Here is a 19,051-nt window from a genome sequence, read left to right on the forward strand (position 1 = left end):
ACACTCTATTGGGAAAATAAATATCACCCTACAGAAATTCTTATCAACTTTGATCTAACTAATTTCAACTTTTTAGCAAGACTATGGCTGGTCAGTCCAAATGAAATTACAGTGGAAAGATACTCAAACAGTTCTGATATCATGTGCATAAGGATGTTTTAAATTAGAGGAGTGTGTTTAGCAATGTACATGCTGTTCTTTCAAATGTAGAAAAAGAAAAATAAAATTATAATACATTTGGTGTTCAATAAAGTCCCTGTGTTTCAGTCCTTGGGCAATTCAACTGAAGAGCATAATTCCACCTTGGCTTCTCTTGACCCAATTTCATGTTCTTCACTAAATCAGCCAATTCCTTTTCTTCAATCCCTAAGTCCCTCCACATAGTAGTATTGGAGCAAGATTGCATTTTGTCTGAAATTGAGAAAGCCCATAATAGTGAAACTTTTGTTTTTCTGCAATCATTGCCTACATAGGAAACAACAAAAGACTAGAACAAGCTATATTCTAGAAATCCTTCAAGCATTTGAACAATTGCCCAAAACAGCCCCTCTTGGCACTCTGTAGCAGCCAAGAAATCAATCAGTGTAATTCAACCCAAGTCCCCATCTCCCTCCTCTCGTATTCCAAATGGGTTAATAAAACTTTACAGTAATTGGCAACAAAGGCAGTTGAACAATAGAACATAATCCTCATGGACTTTGTACCTGCTATCATACAAAGATTCTCTTTGGCAGAATTTATAACAGTACTAATGCCAGGTATATGATGCATGCATTTGTTGATTTTTCTCAAACTCTGTCTTCCAGGCATATAAAGATGAGAATAAACTTAACACCCCTGAAAGGCATATTCATAATAAATTACTGCTTGGAAACTGCAGTTTTAATTGCCTTGTTCCCCTCTATAAATCTATAGTATCTTGCTGTAGGAGAGGGGGAAAAATGGGAAGGATGACTGGGGACTCATGGATCCAATAAAAGAGGAAATATGAGATTTTTCCATTTCCTTTCCTTATTATAATTCTTTGAGGATTGATTAAGGTAATTCAATACAGTGTCCAATAAAAGGAAAGCTTCAAAAACGGAGGAGTTTTTTTTTAAGTCAAATAGATTATCAGATTTAAGTGAACATCATCAAGTACACTTGTCTTGTTTAACCTTAGTTTCATTTTTGAAATATTCCTAAAATTAAAAAAAAAACGTGCACCCAAACTGTGCTTTTTTTTCCTGTATAAGTCAGAAGGGAAAAGAAAGAAGGAGTCTAACTCTGTGCAATCACAAATTGAGACGGTGCAGTGGTCTCTGTATTATTTTTTAATTTTATGATCACTCTCTAAGGTATATATTTTAATCTAACGTTAAAAAAGACTGGGTAGCTTGCCAAACACCACATATAGAGTGATTGGTGGAATTAGTTAATGATGGATTTGACTATGCTTTTTTTGATGATAGAGACTTGTATGTTGTTTTGAGTCTTCAATTTACATACCAAATACCTAAAGTGTAAAAGATAGAGCTAAATGTATACATATCCCATCCTTGTAGCTTACATGTAAAAAAGGAGATTTTTGCTTCACTTCCCATGAGAGCAAAGTATGGGTAAAGTACCCCTCTCACACTCTTTGTCACCCATTCTCCATCTCCTTTGGCCAGAGGAAACTGGCATAATAAAGTTCAGTCACTTCTTACATTTTTTACAAGTTTGTCCTCAGAAAAGTAAGAGAGAACTATTTACTTTTTAAGTCCAAGACTTTCTTGCTTTGACACCGATTTTTCCTCCTCTAAGTCATTGCACGTATTTCTCTTAGGACATTTTATACACTGAAAGTGTCTTTGATCCTGTGGTTTATATGAATCACTCAATGAAGTAATAGATAAATAGAAAACAGGCAATAATTTGGATATATGTTGCTGAGTTTCAAAGCTTTAGAAAGATATTTCTCAAAATACATTAAAATCACTTTTTTCAGCTTATTTTTAGACTGAAGGAATTAGCCATTATCAATTATAGAAGCATTTTTTTTTTTGAAAGTGTGTTGAAAGGTGGTTTTAAATGCTGTAAATAATTTACCATCTTGGAGAGGAGACTGTGAGATAAAGAACAGTTTTATTTATTAGTATGCTGGATTGCTGTATGGGTTAAAACCTAAACATAACCCCGGGCAGCCTTTTCCTACCATAAACAATCTCTGCAGATTTGGAAGTGTATTGGATTGATTTATAAAGAATTTTGATGAATGATTTATGTATCGCTTTCCTTTTCAAACATCATGCCAACTATTTTATTCAAGAATTATTAAGTTTTACTCAAAAGGGCATTTATGGTTTTACAAATGTTCTCTCCTTGTATGTATATAATATTTGATATGGATTCTAATAATATAAAAATGGCAGTATTATTTTAGGACCTGAAGATCTATATAATATTGCCTTTATGGAGTTTTTCTGAAGAGATGAAGGACACATCCAGGCCATTCAACATGAAGATTAAGTTAGGACCAGAAAAGGCAATTTAGTTGGCAAGCAGATAGACAAAAGCACAGTAGACAATTACCTGGAATCCAGAGAAACTGGCACATCAAAGATACATACTGGGAGTTAGCACAAAGAAGCCACTTAATGAAAACTTGTTGAATGAGTGAATTCAAGGCTATTTCAGTGCTGGTTTGGCAGCACATATTGGATTGAGAAAGCAAGCATTTCTACCTTGTATGCAGACAGAATAATTAGAGAAAAAAACCCAACCCCCACATCTGATGAAAACTACATCTCTTCTGGCAAACATTTTGATTCTATTGGTGGCATTCTTAGCAACAGATAATAACCAGGGTTCTAGCCAGAGGACTGGAGTGAGGTTAGCTAATCCAGGCATTAGCCTTGAATACATTGCTCACTTTTGGTGCAATGTTAGGCTAAAGCTGCAAACTTTTATGCTTCAATTTTCTTATCCATAAAATAGGAGCAATATTAACTGCTGTGTTAGCATAGAATTCTCAAGAGCCTAAAATAAAAAATAAGTGAAAACTTTTTGAAAAGGTATAAGTAAAATTGTTAAAACTGACCTGGAGTTGTCAGAGGAGTGCTGGTTGTTAGCTTTTCTGTAAAAATAAATGACATTAAGATAATTATTACCTTTTTAAACTGATTCTTAGGACTTTATTGTATATTTTCTCTGCTTAATATTTAACCTGAGAGTTTTTATTTTAAAAAATATTTATTTACTTATTTGGGAGAGAAAGAGAGCATGAGTGAAGGGAGGAACAGAGGGAGAGGTAGAAGCAAATTCCCGCGGAGCAGGAAGTCTGATGTGAAGGTCCATCCCAGGACCCTAGGATCATGATCTAAGCCAAAGGCAGACACTTAACTGACTAAGCCACACAGGTAACTAAGCCCCTAACCTGTGAATTATGATTATCCATTGACTTAAGAATATGTCATTTGTATCTGCCTCTAAGAATAAATCTTTTATGTTTTCTTAAATTTTTAGAATTGTAGAGCAGAGGTTTTTAGATTTTAAGTCATTTACTTTCTAAGAAGATGATGTTATTCAATGGTCAATTACTAAACATGAAGATTCATTAATTTCTTAATGGCTGTAAACTTAAATGTTTTAGGTTAACCCGATGTTATTTGAAAAAGAAGTTTGGGATATGCTTAGATAATGGGCTTTGGAATACAAAGGAATTACTTTTAATTTTTGAGTTTGACACTTAATAGCTGTGTGACTCTGGGCACATTGCTTATTATTTTTTTCTTTTTAAGTGGAAAAAAATATTACCACTCTACAGGATCATTCTGAGAATTAAATGGGGGCAACAACTGGTAAAGTATAGCACCTGGCCCAGGCAGATATTTTAATAAAATGTAGATCTTTCAAATATTATAAAAATGGTCACAATAATAGATAATACCAAAAGTACTATCTTTATAATTTTATAAGAATTTATAATTTAAAAATAATTTATACGTAAATTTGAAATTTGGCATGACTGAAATATTCAGAAAAAAATATTATTTGCGATTTATGAGAAGATTTTCAAAGGAATAAAGAGATGTGCTCCATGTTTCTGGTAGTTGGCAGAGTCAGGATTGATGTTTAGGGTTCCTGACTTCAATTTAAATTATTTTTCTGCAATATAATAATATTACATTTTGTGATAGGTTAGGTTAATTTTAGAATTTTTGATAATTTCCCAAAGCAACTTTTGGTAATGATGTGATCTTGGTGAGACAAAGTGAAATTCTAAATTTTATGAGCAGTAATAGCTAAGCGTAGTTAGAAAGATGGGATAAGGAAATGCAGGAATAGAGCAAAGTTAACATTAAGCTTTGGATTCTTCTTTCTTAAGAATGAGTTCTGAAAGTCATCATTTGATTATCTTTAAAACTTTTTTTTCTTTATTCCCATTGATCTTACAAATGTTATGGGTTCATCTCCAAGGCTACAGGATAAGAGCCACATTTTAGGATGCTATACATACTCACGCTTACACACATACACATGCTCACCATACATGTATGTGAACACACACCATACATGTATGTGAACATATATAGAGTTTAAAATATGAAAAGAAAATTTAAATTGGAAATGCATGTCCTTGGCATGTGTAATGAGGCACTATAAAATCTACAAGATTATAAATTGTTCTGTTTTTTTTTTTTAAGATTTTACTTATTTATTCATGAGAGACACACAGAGAGAGGCAGAGACACAGGCAGAGGGAGAAGCAAGCTCCATGCAGGAAGCCTGATGTAGAACTCGATCCCAGGACTCCAGGATCACGCCCTGGGCCAAAGGCAGACGCTCAACCTCTGAGTCACTCAGGCATCCCTAAATTAAATTATTCTTAAACAAATGTAAACTTCTTACATTGTAATATGAAGAATAATATCGCAGATAGGGCTTTGGAAAAAAAAAAAAACCTTTTTCCCTAATGTCATGCAGTTTGATGATCACCAACTTATACTTTTTGAAAATGCCATTAAGTACTGACCTGAAGTCGTTGCAGGACTAACTGTAGAGAAATTCTCCAAAGATGCTGGAATAAAGTAGATTTGAAGTTTGAGATTATGACACAAATATATTACAAAACAGTGAGTGCAGTTTGAATATCATTCAAAGGGCATCTGATCTTTTAGAATTCCCATTTTTATCCTAGCTCATGTTGGATGTTTCTATTATTATTTGATTGCAATACATTTGATGAATTTCCAGAATCTCTATGTTCTTTCTGTAAAATTTACCTGTACAGAAAGTTTGCTTTGTTTTACTCACTTAAGAAAAATATCTATTCATCATAGTTACATGGGATAATTTATATTTAAGACAACTAATATAACATTGCACACTAGATTGTCAAACTTAGAATGAATGGTTTTGCACTGAAATATATAGAAGATGTTAAAATAAACTTGTACATAATAATATCTACTGAGAATCTCAAGTCCTGTTTAAATATAAAGTGCTTTTCACATAAAGGTAAAAACCAGTTGTTTTCTTTACCCTTTAGATTGTTTAATAGTTTTAAAAATATGACAACTAGGGATCCCTGGGTGGCGCAGCGGTTTGGCGCCTGCCTTTGGCCCAGGGCGCGATCCTGGAGACCCGGGATCGAATCCCACGTTGGGCTCCCGGTGCATGGAGCCTGCTTCTCCCTCTGCCTGTGTCTCTGCTCGCCTCTCTCTCTCTCTCTCTCTGTGACTATCATAAATTAAAAAAAATAAATAAAAAAAAATATGACAACTATGTAAAATATAAAGGAAACCAAAGCATCCCTTATGAAAAACCCTCATCTAGTCAATTTGTTTTTATTTAAAACTGTATTTATGATAAGTATGTGAAGAGGTATATTCTCTTCTAACTAGGTTGTTTATTTCAGTATTTCTTTCTGCATTGCTTTGTTCCTACAAGATCTATAGCAGCTTCATAAATAAAATATGTTAGATTATTGATGAAGAAGGTAACAAAATAAAGTTTATAAAATTTTTTCATCAAGAGTTTAATATTTTAATTTTTTATTATATTTTATTTAGCTGTGAACTCTATAAAAACCAAGGTATTTATGAAAATTTCAACCAATTTTAAATGTAATAAATTAAAACATTCACATGAGACAAGTAAATATTAAACTTAAATATCTAAAATTAACCTTGGTGTCATGATAAATGTATCCTAACATAGTTCAGTACATTAATGTAAGTTCAAGGTGTAGAACATATTTTTGAGTTGTTGATGTTGTGATATAGTTTATCACATCTATGATATTTATCTTAAGTTAACTCAAGGACATGCTTTTATTGAATAAATAATTATTTTTTAAAACCATCCCCAAATAGCCCAACTGTAGGGAGTCATGAAAATAAGATTTAGCCTGCCTGTTAATTCATTTGCCATAATAAACCTCCAGAAACTGATGCATATTCAACTAAAGAGAGTAAGAAACCAATTTCCTAGAAGAAAATGACTATTGAGAAAGAATCAATGCTGTTCAAAGATAAAACCATTGTAAACAGGCTAGTATAATAGATAAGAGCACAGGCATTAGGGTCAGACCACCTGAGTCAGAATCTTCAATCTAACTCTAAATAACTGTGATTTAAGGCTATTTATCAAAATTATCTGTGCTTTGCTCTTCTCATCTGTAAAATGGGGAGTAGTAAAAGACACTCCCCAAAGTAGTAAGACACAAAGTAGTAACTTTAATGTAAGGATTAAATGTGTCGATAAATAAAGCACCTGTTCTAACTTACACTAGTAGTTTTTAAGCTCATCTGAATCAGACAAAGATCTAAAATGGTCTCTGCTCCAACAGCTGTGCCAGAGGGAACAAAGCCATCAGTAGAGGAGGCTCTTAAGAGCGTTACTTACCTTCTCCTAGGATACAACAGGAGACTCAATGGAAAAGAAAACTGTGCTTGATGAACCAATACTGTAAGGAAAAGCGACTACAGGTCTGCAACTTCAGTAAAAGTAAAAAACAAAACAAAAAACTTCTGCATGTTTTTATACATTTGATTTAGAGACAAACCTATACTGACTGATCTCATTCTGTAGCAAAACTGCTTACATTGGTGTTAGTCTATTAAAGTTTGCCTTTATTCCACTTGATGTGGGCATTTATATATTGACTAGCTTTCTAATGTCCAACAGTTTTTAGATTCTGAAACACACTTGGCTCTAAGGTTTATAGATAAGGAATGATGGACCTGGATGGACCTGGCAATCAGTAGTATTGTTTTCAACCAAAATGAAGACATAATGTAAATGTTTGTTGAATTGAATTGAATGGGGGACAACTAGAATGGAAAATTTAGAATAACCTAGCCATTGATAGATATTTATTATCTTGCTATTATTTTTGATGCCCTATCTCTTTTCTCTTTGATTTATTCTTATTTTAAAATCACTTATTTTAAGAATGAGGTTTTATTTTTTTTATTACCAAATAGGTGGGATGAATCAAACTCATTGATCTCTTTATTTCCTCCTCCTCCTTCTTTTAAGTTCTTAACTATAGAGTGGGCTTGATACTTGATTTTGTAATTGAATAATGTCTATGACTCTATCAGAAAGTAATGACTGCTACTTATTTCTGAAAAATCAGGGTGAGCTTGACTAAAGCCAAGAATGTGATGAGACTCATAAACATTTGTGTATGCCAGGATTTTCAGAACCTTTTTGATATTTTACGAACTTTTTCTCACTGATGTTTTCCTTCAAATATGGTTTCTCTGTATTTTGAATTTCTCACGTAAATGTGCTACCTCAGGCAATAAGACATGTTCCTAAAGTCAAGGATGATCCTACTGCTTCCCTGGTATATAGCTAGAATTTTAATTTCATAGTTTAATGATTCAAAGAAATCAAATAATGTTCACAGATACCTGTGATATCAATGCTGTTCAAATCAATATGGAAAGTGACCAGTTGGCTGGATTTATTTGCTTCGATGCCTTGAATCAGTTCTTCTTTTACATTTTCATCTGACACCCACCGGGCAAAGAAAAGGTCAAATATAACTATAATGCTGCCATTTCTGCAAAGCAAAAGGTGATATAAGAAGAAAAAGTCAGCCTTTATCAAATGATTTGTGCTTAATTCATGTAATATGTCTTTGAAATTCTCTATACTTACCACCTTTTTACACCTGTGTACTAAAATTTGATAGGTTATGTCAAATATCATCTTTATTTTATAGATGGAAGCAAAGGGAATTGAAAGACCAAATGTTGGGGATACCTGGATGGCTCAGTGGCTGAGCAATTGCCTTCGGCTCAGGTCGTGATCCCAGGGTCCTGAGATGGAGTCTGGTATTAGGTTCCCCCCCGGGAAGCCTGCTTCTCCCTCTGCCTATGTCTGTCTCTTTCTCTGTGTTTCTCATGAATAAATAAATAAATAAAAATCTTTGAAAGATTGAATGTTTCTCCAAGAACACAGACATATCCAGAATTGGAATCTGAGTTTTCTGCATTGGCACCCTAATCCTCAGGCCATGCTATTTCCCAGGGTTACCTGTGTCAAATTAAACACAATTACATGGTATCATGATATTTATTATTTACTGTTTTAAGGAAAGAAAAGTGTGGATCTGTAATTTCACACAGATGGTCTCTACTAGGGTGAAGTCTAAGAGAGTTTCACTGACTTCAGGGAAGCTTTCTATATCATTTATAAAGGTCTGTTAGCAAGCTCATAGCAATGAATCTATATCTACTTTTTCTTCTTAATATAAAATATCAAAATATGCCCTGATTTCAAGGGATAGAAAGAAGACACATATATTTAGGATTTCTCATGGTCAAGAGTTGGTGGGATCATTTTGCCTACATTATTTCTGACCATAACATTAGAATTCAATTATTTGGCCCAAATCATATACTTGTTTATTTGCCCCCTTTTCTGAAACATAGAGTTAAAAAGTCTTCTTCACTGATGATTTGTTTACAGTTTAAAGAAACATAAAAATGACTAATTTTTTGGTCTAAAAGCGATACTTGAAAGACTTTGCTCTCCTGTCTACACCTCTGCTTGGTTTATGGTATTCTTTTAGGTTAAAACCACTTGGGAGACAAACTGTAGCCCTGACCTTCATCGTGTGTGTCTCAGAAAGCTGGGGGTACTCAGATGGTACTCGGATCCTAAAGTCAAAGACTAGGAGGATCAAATTGTACATTGTATGTTTGCTGGTTCTGAAATGTGGGTAGTTACACTCATATCCTTGTGGTGTCTATAAGTTAATGAGATTCTTCAAGGATTCCTTCAGTTCTAAAAGCATTCTTTACTTATCTGTCCATACCATGATTTTGGTAGAGCTTAAAATATTTTCTTTCCCTATACATAGGATCAGAACGTTCCATAAAGATTATAGTAGATCAACATCTCCTCGAGGAATGATAGTCCTCCTGAATGTCTGTGCCACTATTCAGGCTCAAAGTTTAGCAGAAGTTATTCTGTATAGCTGGTTTTTCACTTTTGAAATGAACTGGCTTACTGTGATATAATAATTTCACACTTCATCTCTATTAAATAAACTATTGTCAAAAGCTAGAACGTTTAACTTTGCTTAAATCATAGTAATCAAATCTTGTAAATGAGAAGGCTCCTTAGTAACTGTTTAGCTCAGGGTTCCCTAAACTTACCCATGCATGGAACCACTTGCTGTCTTTGATAAGGATATATTTTGTTGCACTTTTTTTTTTTAAAAATCTACTCTCTCACCTTAATTAATTTTTCCATGCTGGCCGAATTTTATTTGAGAATAACTCTCCATTTTCTCAGGAAAGTTGGTATCTTCTTCATCCATTCCTTATGTCAACGACAGTTTTATTCACGGGCATATAACTGCACCATGATGAATGGAATCTGAGGGGACACCCATGAGAAATTTCTGGAAAATTTGTCCATATCTAACTGAGAAAGGCTCATAGTAGGCAACTATTCTACTTTGTTCAACATTACAATATTTACATATCATTGCCAGAACTGCTACTTCCACCTTGGAATCATGAGCTATGGTTGACAAGCTAAAAATGGGATAGAGAAAGAAGGAAAACACCTAAATTCCTGATTATGCCACTGTCGTTGTACAATTGAATTAACCTCCGCTGAAACTTCCAGTTTTCTTGTGATGTCAGATCATACACATTTGCTGATTGTGGCACTTTTAGTCATGTGTTCTGTTAATTGAAGTTTTAAAAATCCTAAGTGGCATAGAACTCGCAGCATTTATTCCATATTTATTTAAAGAGAAGCTCCAGAAAAGAGAGATTACTGTGTTTTTGCACCTGATATTGCCTAACATTGTTATTTTAGCAACAAGGAGATTGGGGCTTAGACTAATGTAGGTAACTTTGTCCAGAGTTGTACACTTACTACTATCAGAGACAGGAATGAAAACCAGGACCTCTGTTTCCCAGTTGTGTTTTTACATAGTTCCCATTCTCATACCCCCAACACCACCACTATCAATGCCATGGGAACTATTTAAGAGGAAAGAGAACACAACACATTTACTTAGATGCAGGTCCAGCTTTTTATCTTGCATTGTTACCAGATTTTTATATCCAAAGAGATAGGGAAAATAGCTAGTTGGGTTTTGAGGTGGAAGGGATAGATATTTTTTCCCTCCATAATTTTGAGAGATAGAACCTTCTCTTTTCTTTTCCCCTCTCTCTCTCTTTCCTTCTGCCTCCCTCCTTCTTTCTCCTCTCTGATACTCTTTCCTCTCTCTTACTTTGCTCTCACTCTGTCCCTTCCTTTTTCTCCTCCTCCCTCTTCTATTTATGTCTCCTTAACTGCCCTTTGCCCCCAAATAGTTAAATCCACAGGATTAATTATGGACAGGATTAAAGATATTTCTATGTCTTCATATCTACATTTTCACTTTATTCTTGGTTGCACAGTAGATAGTTTTAATTCTGATTGAATCTTGGTTCTCTTTTTTTTTTGTTAAGGTTTATTTATTTGAGAGAGAGAGAGAGAGAGAGAGAACATGTGTAAGCAAGGGTAGGGGCAGAGGCAGAGGGAGATGGAGAGAAATCCTCAAGCAGATTCCTCGCTGAGCACGGAGTCCTACAGGGGCTGTATCCCAGATCCTGATTTCATGACCTGGGGGAAATACAGAGTTGGCTGCTTAACTGATTGAAACCCCCAGGTACCCTCAGTTAGGTCTTTATGCCATTTTCCACATGTTTAATTTGACTGAACACTTGTCTTTATTTGGCTTAAGGAGTGAAGAGGTAAGGCATTTTTGGTAGAGAAAGTACAAGACTGGTATTTTCCTTCACTGAATTGAAAGTAACTGGATTAGTTTATTCTCAGGCGTGAAATATTTTGTATGAAAGATGCAACTTAGCTGGAAATTGTACATTACATTTAATTATTTATACTTTGGAAGGACAAGAGTTTCATATTAAATATATATATATATATTCTAAATATATTCTATATGTGTATATATATATACACACAGTTTTGTTTATTCATTTTTACAGATAACTTCTTACTGTTTTTTAAGCTTTTAATTCCAGTTAGTTAACATTTATCATATACAGTTCTATTAAAATTTCTTTTCTCATTCACTGTAAATGTTGAGCTAAGAGATATATATGTAGAAATCGGGAGAACCATAAAAAAACATTTGTGCCTCGCCTAGTAAGAAAACCAAAGCTGTTATTTGATTAGTTTGATACTGATCTTGATCACTGCTGTTAGATTGATTTTATTTATTAGGGTAAATGAGAATTCTTCCTTTAGGAAAACAACAACCACCTAATAATGGCTATTTTCATCTCAAAGTATTTATTCCCAGGGAATATCTGTTTTGTTTTTTTTTTAAAGCAGATAAATTCTAACATTGTACAGAGAGCCTGTGTGCAATAAATCAAAATGTTTCTTATCTCTTATTTTCTTAATGGTATTGATAACCTCTAGGGTTGCTGAGTAAACAAAAGTCTTTCGTTTGCTAACTTTGTGACTCATCTGTGCCCAAAGGGCAAAATTAGCTGCATATTGCCACAAAGGGTAAACAGCACTTTATTAAAAGAATTAACTGCTAAATGTTCTCTGAGTCAAAGCACTTTCCACGAAGCAGAATGACATAAAGTGCTCCCAGAGGAGAGCAAACTTGCAGAGTGGCCATGCACACACACACACACACACACACACACACACACACACACACACAATTTAATTCACAACCTGGGGGTTGGTATTAAGTAATGTTTTTAAAAGGAAGAAAGGATACCTTGATTCAGTTTAGTTTTCTGACTGCTCTAATTTGAACATGTACTTGTGAGTGTAGCATGAGTTGAATTGAGATCAGTAACCAAAAGGAAAATAGTATTTTAAAGGAGTTTTAGATGTAGTTTGCACAGATGGTGTGGTGGTTACTGAGAATCCATTATTTCTGTTACTTGGTTTTGTCAATTGCAGTTTAAAATTAAAATAATTTGTAAAGCTAATTAGGAGTCTGCCACTTTATTCTGAGTGTCATCTTATAAATGATTATTTAAAGTAAACCTAAATGTTTGCTTGTTGGTTTCTTTACTGCTTCTGAATTTCTTTTCCTAACCTTCTCAGTCTCCTGGAGAGCCAAGACCTATAATTTATCTTGCAGACATTTTCATGAAATTTCTTTGCATTGCATCTTTCAAAAACTCACTTCTGATTTAAAAGTAGTTCAGCTACAACTGGGTGTATCTCTACAGAGATAAATGTATTATTTGTAAATCATTATAAAATATATATCAGGGTTTGGCTACTCCATTGGTCTTCTAGATAGCTATAAAGGAGAAGAAAGAAAGAATTCCTCAGCTAAAATAGTTTACAGTTTCCAATATAGTGATTTTACCATCTAGAGAAATAAAAGAGTACTTATTAAATATTAAAAAAAATGCTGGGGTTTTGATAATCCACCAAGCTTGTGTATAAAAATCTATATTCAGCAATTTTTCCCAATCTAGTGAAAATCTAGATTTTTCCCAATTTCCCAGCATTTTTTCCCAATCTAAAGTAATCCAGCATGTTGTAAATAGGTGGATACGAAGAGTTCCATTAGCAAAGCTATCCTAGTAAACTCTGCAATATACTCTGTACTTTGTATGGATTTCATTGGGTAGAGCCTGGCATAACGAGAGGCAAGTACCTGGGACACCTCTTCTTAAGAAATGCTAAAATGTTTGAGAAATCTGAATTAATGCTTTAATGCAGAGCTCTACACTCAGTCCACTACAAAACTGGAAAGGGAAAATTGGATCCTTACACTCCAAAATAGACAAATCACTTAAAGTGGCAAAAAACAAACAAAAACCACTTGTATGCATGTTTTTATCCTCACAGAATATTGAATATATATATATATTTATATATTATATATTTTAAAAATAGCCTTTGAGAAAGACAAAAAAAAAAAAAAAGCAAAACAAACAAATAACAAATAAAAACCTTTCCCAAGATTCCATATGTCTCCTTCCAGTCCTAATATTGAGTCAATGAAAAGAAGTTTTCAGAGGTAATAAGTCCTGAAAACAGGAGTAGAAGCTTCTATACTGTAGATAGGAATGAAGACATAGATGGCTGTAGGGCTGTCTGCCAGGGGGACCAAGATGTCATGGATATACAGTGAGATAAAGAATGATAAGAATAGGGATGCCTGGCTGGCTCAGTGGTTGACCATCTGCCTTCGGCTTAGGTCATGATCCCAGGGTCTTGGGATTGAGTTCCACATCGGGCTCCCCTGCAGGGAGCTGCTTCTCCCTCTAGGTCTCTGCCTCTCTCTGTGTGTCTCTCATGAATACATAAATAAAATCTTTAAAAAAAGAAGAATGATAAGTATAGATACATAAATAGATGAGAAAGAAGAAAAAAAGGAATGAAAGAAAGGGAGAATGAGAGAGACAGAGATTTATCAACTTTTTCTTGTTATTTTCCTCTGATAGGATTAGTTTTGTGACAAAAAGAACTGGCAAGACCTTGAGATTTCTTCTGCTCATGAAATAATCCTCATTTGACCTTTTCACTGTTTTTCTAAACATGATCTTAGTCTTTGAGTTGACCTTCTTTCCCCTATTTGGTCATGAAGAACTAAGGATACTTTTACTAATGTCAGTACTCTTGTCCAAACCGGGTACCAAGTATGTTTGTTGCCAGGCTCTCTGACTCAGTTGTTTGTGATCTGGTAGGAGATAAGACTTTCTGCGGAGTGGGACTCATTGCTTTCTCCAATGACCTAACGTCCCTTATGGCTTCTATTTGAAAAAGGTTAAATGTCGGACTCTTAGACTGACATTCAATACCCTCCTGATGTCTCAACATCTTGGAGGACACTCACTGACAGCCAGAAAATATCACTACTATGCTGTATTAATTCTTCTTTTTGTATCAGAAATGGCATCCGTTTTCTCCTCTCCTTAGGTCGTCTTGTCTTGCAACAGCATACACATATGCTCTCTCCCATGATTGACAGTGTAAATGGAAGGTAGTAAGTGGACTTCTTCCACATGTTCATAGCAAATTAAAACACTCTATCGGCATCTGTATACCTTCAGCCTCAGCCCCTCCATGTGTCTCTGCAAGCTTTTACCCAGGAGAGAGAAAAATGTTAACATAAGATAAACTATCCAGAGTTTTTATTTGCTACAAATATGAAAGTTTGTGCTGTGCCACTTTTCTCACAAAATCTTCAGGAAAATGTGGAAAATTTTAAATGTTCCCTTTTCTCCTAACCATGAGACACTATAATAGCAAATATTAGGAAGTATTAGCCAAAAAAATCACTATTTTGTGATTCTGTATTCTTTTTATCAATAGAAAATTTTTGATCTATACTCACTCAAATTGTAAAATTCTTGAGTTTTTGTATTCATTTTTCAGGTTACTTGATTGAAAGATCTCATTTATCTAAAAAAATAAAAGTTTTAGAGAAGCATATTATATTTAAGACAAACTTTCAACTACTTTAAACAAATTGATCTTTCTGTTCTGCTTAGAATTGGATTACAATTTCCTTCATTGTGGTGATGGGACTCATGCACTTAAGCATTCTGGGTGTATTACATTTATTTATTAATTTCCTCAAAGTAAGAAAATGGGTTCCGTGTATCTTTTGGCAAATAGTGAAATATGTTTTGAAATTTTAAATCAGCTGAAAAAAGACAGTCTCCTACCATTTGCTGAAGGTCAAAAGCAAGAATTTTGAAATCCACTGAGAGTTTGTCTTGCAAATTAGGATTATATGTAGCTCCGGATATTATTTTCAATGTCCCTCTGGCTTTGTGACTTTCTCCAAACACTGCATCTAATGAATTAATAAGAAATAAGACACTGAAAAATATGATTTATGAATAAGAGAGAATATGCACATTCCGATTGATACTCAGAAGTAAATTTCTTGCTTCGTGCGTTGTTGGTGTGGTAGTTCTTGCTTTTTCTTTGCAGATTTCATGTTCCATAATTAGGTGCTTTTTTTTTTTTTTTTGGCTACATGGTTATTTTATAAGATTAAAAATAAACTCTCTATGCTACCAATCTTTTTCTTTTCTTTGAAATCTAACCCACAATCCTAGCTTCCAAGTGGTTTGTCTTCCTTCCTCCTTTTCTTCTTTCTTTCTTTCTTTCTTTCTTTCTTTCTTTCTTTCTTTCTTTCTTTCTTTCGTTCTTCTTTCTCTTTCTTTCTTTCTTTTTCAACTAAGATTCCTGTTGGAAGATAAGGGATAGACTTCTGCCAGTTTGAGAACTGATTCAGGGAATCATGGTGAGAAATGGACCATTAAAAGTTTTAAAAGTTTTGTAGTTGGTTTCAGATACTTCTTGAACACCTGGCATCCAGGGACACTGTTGGTTTTCTACATGTGGATTGCTGTGAAGGTTTCAGTGTGTGTTTACTTTGAAACAGATTTGAAACTACTTCTTTTATTCTAACAATTATAAAGTTGATATGTAAGACCTTTGCCATTAGTTAGTGACTATTGTTATTGGAGAAGTTATTGAGAATGCTGCAGAAAATATATTATCTTAATGCAAAAAAATGTTAAGGGAAAAGGTAGATTGAATATAAACATGGGTAATAAAATGTGTGTCATCGAGTCTTGAATAATCCCTTTATCAGAATATCTTTCTTGATATATATTTAAATTTAAAATGAGACTCTTCAACTGAAACACAATAATGAAATCATTGCAAATGTATTAATGATGATACATAATTCCCACATTGTGATATGAGAAGATGTTATTTCTCCTTTTCCCAGGTGGAGAAATTGGGGCTATGATTCACTATGAAAATTTCCCAAGGTGATAAAGTTCTTAAGTGACAGATTTGGACAAAGGGTTAACACAATGTAGAACCCAGGCTCTGTCATATGTTGACACCAAACTTCCCAGTCCTGAAGGAATATTAGAAATAATATTTTAAGCAATAAACTGGCATTCAATCTAAACAGTTATCATTGTATAATTGATGAAATATATTATCATTTATGCCATTTTGTTTTTAAATACTCAAAACTGCATTTAGATTTACATATTTAACTGTGGAAAACAAGGAAAGACAGAGGAACTCTGAATTAGAGAAGATGGGGAACAGGATGACTAAATCCTGTGCAGGAATCTGCTTTGGATCCTGAACAGGTAAAGGACATTAGTGGGAAAACCAACAATGTGTGAACAAAATGTCTTGTTCAGTTAATAACATTGTACTCATGTTAATTTCTTGGTTGTGCCAATGGTACTATGGATATAAAAGATCCTGACATTAGGGGAATCTGGGTGAAGGTTATATAAGAACTCTACAAGTTTTGCAATCTTTTGTAAGTCTAAAATGATTTTCAATAAAAAGTAAAACAATCTATGAAAGGTAGCATATCTTATGTCCTCTGGTATTCTATTATAACTTTAACTCCACTCTCCTTTTATATTTAGTTGTTCACTATCAAATCATTTTAACATTTATAAATATTTATTTTTATTTACCTGTAAAACAGCTTTTGTAATTTTTGTACCTTTTTCCTTAAACATCAAAGATTCCAATGGACTCTCTAATGATTATTCATTCTTCAAGTTACTTACAGCATTTAATTAAGACCAAAACAGACACTTTTCTAATAGTCTAAGTGAACTTTTCTATAAAATATCCTAAATCTTCTTGCTCTCAAAAATATATTCCTTGTATTCAGCTATAGTATTTAAATGGGATTGTATTGGAATTATTTTATAAAACTATACAGTACTGATACAAATTTAAACAAGTTACTTAAATTTGTCTCTGATTCCTCACTTGTAAAATGAAGGTAATTATGGAGTGGAGGGGTGGCATAGCGGTTAAGTGCCAGATTTTGGTTTCTTCTCAGGTTGTGATCTCATGGTAGTGAGATTGAGCCCTCAGTGGAACTCTTAGTTGGGCTCTGTATTCAGCATGGAGTCTGACTGAGATTCTTTCCCTCTCTCTCTCCTTCTGCTCCTCATGCTCTCTTTCCGTCTCTCTGTCTTTCTCTCTGAAATAAATAAATCTTGAAATAAAATAAACAAAATGAGGGTAACTATAACAACTAACAACTCATTGTAACAAAAGAATACATTTGAAGATCTTTGAAAAGCTACCGGTATAGATAAGTTAGCTCTAAATAATTGTTATTTTTCCTTATTTCCCTATTTGTTACAAATTGCTATTCAGGCATTTTGAGATCTTTCTAAGTCTATAGTTACATCCAAATTCTCTTATATTGTTGCCATTCAAATTGTTGGACATATAGACAATATTGTTCTCTATAAATAAACAATATATTTCCTTTAACCTTCCCTATTTATTGACCTGACTAGTTAACAATGTTTTAATATGTTTATAATTTAAATAGTATCAGAATGGTCGCTTGGGTGGCTCAGTCAGTTAAGCCTCTGCCTTTGGCTTAAGTCATGATCCCAGGGTCCTGGGATTGAGCCCCACATGTGGTTCCCTGCTTGGCAGAGAGTCTGCTTCTCCCTTTGCCTCTGCCCCTCCCCCAGCTCATGCACACTGTCTCTCTCATAAATAAATAAATAAATAAATAAATAAATAAACAAACAAATAAAATCTTTTTAAAAATTACATCAGAAGGAATCCATGGGCTATGACATCTACTTTATGTTCAAACTAAAAAACTTAACATTTTTTTTTATTTTAAAAATTGAGTCTCATGCTTGAAATCTGCCTTAAATTCCAAATTACTTATGAGCTCATTTTCTAATATTCTATGAAGTGAACTGCAGAAAGCATCTGAACACAACATAGATATCTTGTCATGAAAGCATAGCAACAAATAGAACGTAGTGGTGGGATAACTGAGAATAGAGTGAGCACATTCAACTGGGAGATGCTTCAGTAGCCAAAGCCACGGGACTTACCTCTTTCTGATCTCTCAATTGCCAGCCAGGACACTGCAAATAATCCAGCACAGAGAACCACCATTAAGGCAAAGAGAACTATGAACAAAACTTCATAGGTACTCAGAGAATGGTGCCTTGAAGATATACTTCTTTTTGACACCATTATTGGCTTTTGAAAGCCGGCTAATCTAAGAACTATAAAAGAATGTAGACCCCTCAACCAACTGAAGAGCAAACCTCTCAAGTTGTCCAGGATATGTAAAGCAACCACATAAGTCTACCCTAGTGTTACCAGTCAGTGTAAATGAGTTGTGTATGTCCCTTTAGCAACATTATATCTCTATACGTTAAGTAGCTTAAAAAGGGTGGTTAATCTTTAAGAAGATATTAATGAGTAAAGATATGCCTGGAGTTATAAATGTTAATCACCTGAACAAGCCATTTGTTGAGGTGAATGAAATTAAATGCATGTGGTAAACAAAAATGACACTTTATCATTTCCAGAACTATTAAGAAAAATGTGAAATTCATGGCAAACAAATTAGTCATTAGACACATGCGCTTGATATTTATAGAGAGTTTCTAACAGATAACCTTCTACCCTCTGACTCAGGTCATTATTAAAGCAATTCTCCTAATCTGTGTAGGTGTAGACATTTTAAAAATAACTTATGTACAGATATATATTAAGC

General features: G+C 33.9%; 1 protein-coding gene across 1 annotated transcript in view; it reads right to left on the reverse strand.

Annotated features, from left to right (window-relative positions):
• TMPRSS15 (transmembrane serine protease 15) overlaps positions 1 to 18,522 on the reverse strand; it is a 118,104-nt gene extending 99,582 nt beyond the window's left edge. The window contains exons 1-5 of the mRNA XM_025449835.3: positions 18,378 to 18,522; positions 15,168 to 15,298; positions 14,834 to 14,901; positions 7,887 to 8,038; positions 3,062 to 3,097 (exon numbers count right to left, since the gene is read on the reverse strand). Of these exons, the coding sequence (XP_025305620.2) occupies positions 3,062 to 3,097; positions 7,887 to 8,038; positions 14,834 to 14,901; positions 15,168 to 15,298; positions 18,378 to 18,522 (532 nt within the window). The remainder of the gene's footprint in view (positions 1 to 3,061; positions 3,098 to 7,886; positions 8,039 to 14,833; positions 14,902 to 15,167; positions 15,299 to 18,377) is intronic.
• Between the last annotated feature and the right edge of the window lie 529 nt (positions 18,523 to 19,051).

The sequence above is a fragment of the Canis lupus genome, chromosome 31, assembly GCF_003254725.2.
Source record: "Canis lupus dingo isolate Sandy chromosome 31, ASM325472v2, whole genome shotgun sequence".
Classification (NCBI taxonomy): Eukaryota; Metazoa; Chordata; class Mammalia; order Carnivora; family Canidae; genus Canis; species Canis lupus.